The following is a 4,605-nucleotide window of genomic DNA, read 5'->3' as shown; positions in this document are numbered from 1 at the left end:
AACTGGGTTAAGATTTTAGACCTCAGATGTTTCGTCGTTGAAGTGATACATATGGAGCTGAGAGATTCTTTCCGTTTCTTCCTAAATTCAACGAGGTGGTTGTTATCCTTGTTGAGACGATCACGGGGCAACAACAGACTATCCTTGAACTTCATGCAATACAATTTCTTAAGCAGGCAATGCTTTCCTTCTAAACTTGAGTCAGCAGTATCAACCTGTAGTGAATCCCTTCTTAGTAGACAAACTGATCAAAGATTTTTATAAGACATAAAAAATACAGGTGCTCATGCGAAAATACATTCATGCTCCTGCTAAGGCGACTGTGTCTAGGTCGTGTTGTCATTTTTTTTGTTATGTTCCTGATTGTTTTGCAGATATCATCTCTATGAAAATTATGTCCAAATAGTATATCTATGAGAAAAATATTGACAGTTAAACAAAGACGTACTAAACGAAATGTGTAATAAAGGTGCATTTCGGGGATGAGCATATGGGTTGAAATGATAAGGACGTCACAAATGGGCTCGATATTTGTTGCATCGCCAAACTGAAATTAGACGATGTTTGGATTTATACCATAAACATTCATCATGATAAACACATAAGTATGAATTGTCTCTATAGCAAAAGAGGAAACAAAGTTAAGTTGTTTTCATATAAGGTACAAAACGTTTGCATAAGTTGTTTTAGAGAACTTATGAAAATAAGCTCAAAATAACTTATAAACATGTCATCCGATCTTTTTAACATTGTCATAGATGAATGTTACACTGGAGAAGTCACGACATTAATCCATTAACAATGAATATCTTGAGTAATCACACACTCAGAAAGACATCAAATGCTGCATATATTAAATTAACTAAACATCAAGTAAACCCTTACATAGAAAACAGTTTTGCCTTTTCATATGACAATAAGGCTTTCCTAGCTAAGATATTCTCCTTCTTTATTCTGAATCGCCTAAAATATCCTAAAATATCGCATAGTTCCTTTCATCCAGTGATGAATTTTATTATAAAAGACGTCACCAACTAATAACTATTCCTTCTATAGCTAACTAAAAACTATAACTGATTGATAGAATAGAATATTTTGTTATAATTTGTCATAATATTCTATTCTATCAATAACATGTAAGAACACCTTCTTTGTTTAAACTGAGTTACGAAAAAAGAACCTTCTCTGACTAATCTGAGTTATTGTAACTCTATATGTCTCCTGCTTGTGACTCTAAAACTACATGATTGCTGAAATTCCTGTATCTATGCGAAACGCAAACGCGGTTTCTGGTTGGTGCACTCCTTCCCTGCTGCAGAAAATAAGTTAAAACCAAATATATCTATTAATACGAAAAAAAAGTTACGAAATAGAAGAGTGACCACTGTGGTCCAATGCATGAAGCTCCCACGAGACGGAGTCTGGATGATTGTGAATCAAGAAAGTCTATTCACAGTTGATTCAAACCTGTCCTCGTTAGAGTTATCGGCTATGACATTTCGTGCATAACTGAAAGATTCGGTGGGCTGGAGCTGGACATTGAGGTTATCTGTAAGAAGAATGATCTTTATCAGTACAAATCAGTACAAATATAAATAACAGAAGATTTCGACTTTGTTTGGATAAGCAACTTAATTAGGCCCTCAGAAGTGTTTATACCGATAGATAAATTCAAATAAGTTAATCTAAATATGATTTCAAATATGGAATCGATACCGTCTGAAACTCTTGGTCCATTCGTGTCGAGGCCTAAATGCGGTGGACTAGACAAAGATCTTTGGGCAACTTGCAACATTGCAAGACGCCTTCTCTGCAATTCAAAGATTCGGTTTTGCTCGTCAAGTTGAAGCCTTGTCTGATACCGAGTATTTCCACAACCTATAGGACTTGAAGTGACTTCAGCGTCGAAGTCTACATATTCCGGTGAATAACGAACATGGTGCTCGAATCGATGTGGATACTTCCTGCATTCAATATTAACTATTCTTAATACACTGATCGACGTAAACATGCTATCGAGCAAGAATTAATCAACTCACCTGTCAACAAGTTTTGCCCTCTCCTTGTAAGGTTTCACAAGAACTCGCGATCCACGAACGTAGTGAGGATTTCCCTCCTCCAGAATTGTTTTCACAGTTTCTGGATAAACAAATGTCACAAACCCAAACATCCTTTCTGACTGACACGGAATCCTTACGTCTATAACGCACCCAAAAGTTCTACATAGTTAAACAAACATGTTAAAATGGTAGAATTTTCTAACACAAAATCGATAATAGATGCGATAAGAGTTATACATTACATCAAAAACATAACAATTTACCTGAAATAGTTTGATACATCATCTTCAGAGAAAGTGCTGTCAGCTGGAAATGTCAAGTAAAGTTGTTGTGATGCACTAATATGTTGACAGTCTGCCCTTCCCATAAATTTTGCCGCATCTTCGGCCAAAACCACCGAATGCTGCCCATGAGGCCTATCAATCACAAACCATAACAAGAATAAAACTAAAGTAAGAAAAACTCAACCAATTTCTTACTTAAAGAACACAACATTGAAAATTCTATTTCGAAATCTTTACCGGTCGATTAGCCGAATGCTGTTTCCCAATCGAATCAGCAGCCTCGTCAAATTGCAGCCCGACTTACCATGTCGCTGGCTCTCAGCTTGGTAACCTTCTGCCTGTAAGGCCTTTTTGTACTTATCATAGTATGCCATTGGAAGTGAAGCAATTGAAATAGGACTTCCTCTTTGTTTCAAAAGTTCAACGATTTCCGACTCTAGTTTCGCCAGTGATCCGAGCGAAATCACTTGATCATCGTCGTTGGCAGCAATGTCGTTTCCGTAGAGCTCAGAAACAGCTTGTCCATTATGATAGAACCTACAACTATTTCCATGTCTACAAAATCCTTTGCTGAAATAGTAACATGTTTTGAATGGAAATTTACCGTTTTTTCTATTCAAACCGGAAACTCTTGAAACATAACCTAAGTAGTAATTATTATTATTATAGAGATTAAAGTTAGCTGTTGTAGACTTTATTACACTATCTACATATCGATGATTCTCCGAACCGAACAAATCGGTGATGGAATTCGTATAACCTACCGAAGTAAAATCTGAACTAGTATTTCCATCATGCATATTGTAAAAGGGAGATTGAACCTGGAAACTTGCAGGTGAAGGATTTCCCGCCGATATTGCCGATCGTGCAGCCAATATTTCAAGTCCAATCCTTGCTCTAACAGAAAGTTCATGGATCACATGATCTGGCAATGAAGCTAAGTAAGCAATCTCTTGTTCTCCATGTTGTCTAAGGAGATTGCTAATGATCCTTAGAGCATACTCCGGCTCATATCTTTGAATTTTCTCGAAAAGAATCCTCGTAGTCTCAGAAATTTCCATACTTTGTCTTGTTACTGCATAAGGTTCCAAAATTAAAACAGTGAGAAATTTGCCTTAGAGAAATCTCACAACAAACTCATAATAGCACAGACACGGGAAAGATGAAACTGACACTGATACATTGACACCGACACACAGACACACACATTTTTTCAGAAGTGTCTGTGCTACATAGCTAGAGATTCAAATTTGATTTCAACAAAACCATGTAAAACAAAAAGTAATGATCTTCTTCTCATGGTTCATACATACCTGTCAAAAACAGAAGAATAAGAGAAACAGAATGCAAGTGCTTCAAGCAGAAAGCTTGTCAACACTTGCACATTCCATCATTAACCTTAAAATGTAAACAAAACAACTGAGTATGATTTTTTTTGGCTCTTCTCTCACTATTATTTATAGGTAGTAATCAAGAACTACTACACTCTAAGCATTAACACTGAGTTTCTGACTCTTTCACACTTCCACTTGTTCAAATATCACTGATTTTTTGGCTTATTTTTTGCTTGATACTCGATGACCATTACTCATTCTTCTACTGTGTTGGTCAGTGACAGTGTGACACCTTTAAATATTTTTTATAAAAATGTTTTTTTTTTTTGGAAAATTTAATGAGAATAATGATATTAATAAACATAATTCGGAAAAAAACAATGAGGTAAAACTTAGGAATTGGTCAAATGGAGGGGTCGGCAACATGTGTATGGAACAAATGTAGATTTTTGTGTCCCTATTCAGAAGGAGAATACATTAAATATGGATGTGGGGTGTGGTTGAATCTCAACCAGTGAATTGGATTCTTTAAGATTCTAAAATCAAAATTGTGTGGGTATGGGTTTTCTTGCCTTGTTTAAATTAAGCATATCAATTTTTATTTGTGAAAACGTTTTTTATAAGAAAAAAAAATCAGAAATAGTACTCTTTTATATTTACTCTAAGACTATGTACAATAGTTTATGAATTCAACACCCTAATCTTTTACTTTTTACACTCCACATTATCTTCTCTCTTCCACCTAATAATTCAACACTCATTCAACTTTTACTTTCTCTCTCTCTTCCACTTAATAATTCAACACTCATTCAACTTTTACTCACTACAATGATTTTTGTTTAATAAAATTCAACACCCTACTCCACCACTTTTATTTCATATTCATATTTTCTTTTATATTTTTGTTTTTGTATTATATATTAATAA

The 4,605-nt window shown here is 35.0% G+C and overlaps 1 protein-coding gene across 3 annotated transcripts; it reads right to left on the bottom strand.

Annotated features, from left to right (window-relative positions):
* Positions 1-833: 833 nt before the first annotated feature.
* Positions 834-4,020, bottom strand: LOC131662310 (zinc finger CCCH domain-containing protein 18-like). 3 transcript variants are annotated; one of them, XR_009301509.1, is made up of 7 exons: positions 3,658-4,020; positions 2,582-3,419; positions 2,324-2,476; positions 2,040-2,219; positions 1,717-1,964; positions 1,383-1,549; positions 834-1,309 (listed from the first exon to the last, which is right to left on the bottom strand). XR_009301509.1 is itself a non-coding variant. In XM_058932072.1 (7 exons), the coding sequence occupies exons 2-7, from the start codon at positions 3,403-3,405 to the stop codon at positions 1,240-1,242; spliced, it is 1,560 nt and encodes a 519-aa protein (XP_058788055.1). In that variant the 5' UTR covers positions 3,406-3,419; positions 3,658-4,019; the 3' UTR covers positions 834-1,239. The 3 variants fall into 3 exon arrangements, 2 of the variants coding, with proteins under 2 accessions (XP_058788055.1, XP_058788056.1); XM_058932072.1 differs by having other exon boundaries at positions 834-1,312; positions 1,468-1,549; positions 3,658-4,019; XM_058932073.1 differs by having other exon boundaries at positions 1,468-1,549; positions 3,658-4,019.
* Between the last annotated feature and the right edge of the window lie 585 nt (positions 4,021-4,605).

This window comes from Vicia villosa, linkage group LG3, assembly GCF_029867415.1.
Source record: "Vicia villosa cultivar HV-30 ecotype Madison, WI linkage group LG3, Vvil1.0, whole genome shotgun sequence".
In the NCBI taxonomy this organism is placed as follows: Eukaryota; Viridiplantae; Streptophyta; class Magnoliopsida; order Fabales; family Fabaceae; genus Vicia; species Vicia villosa.
Note: the sequence above shows the minus strand (reverse complement) of the source record. Positions and strands in the feature narration are given on the sequence as shown.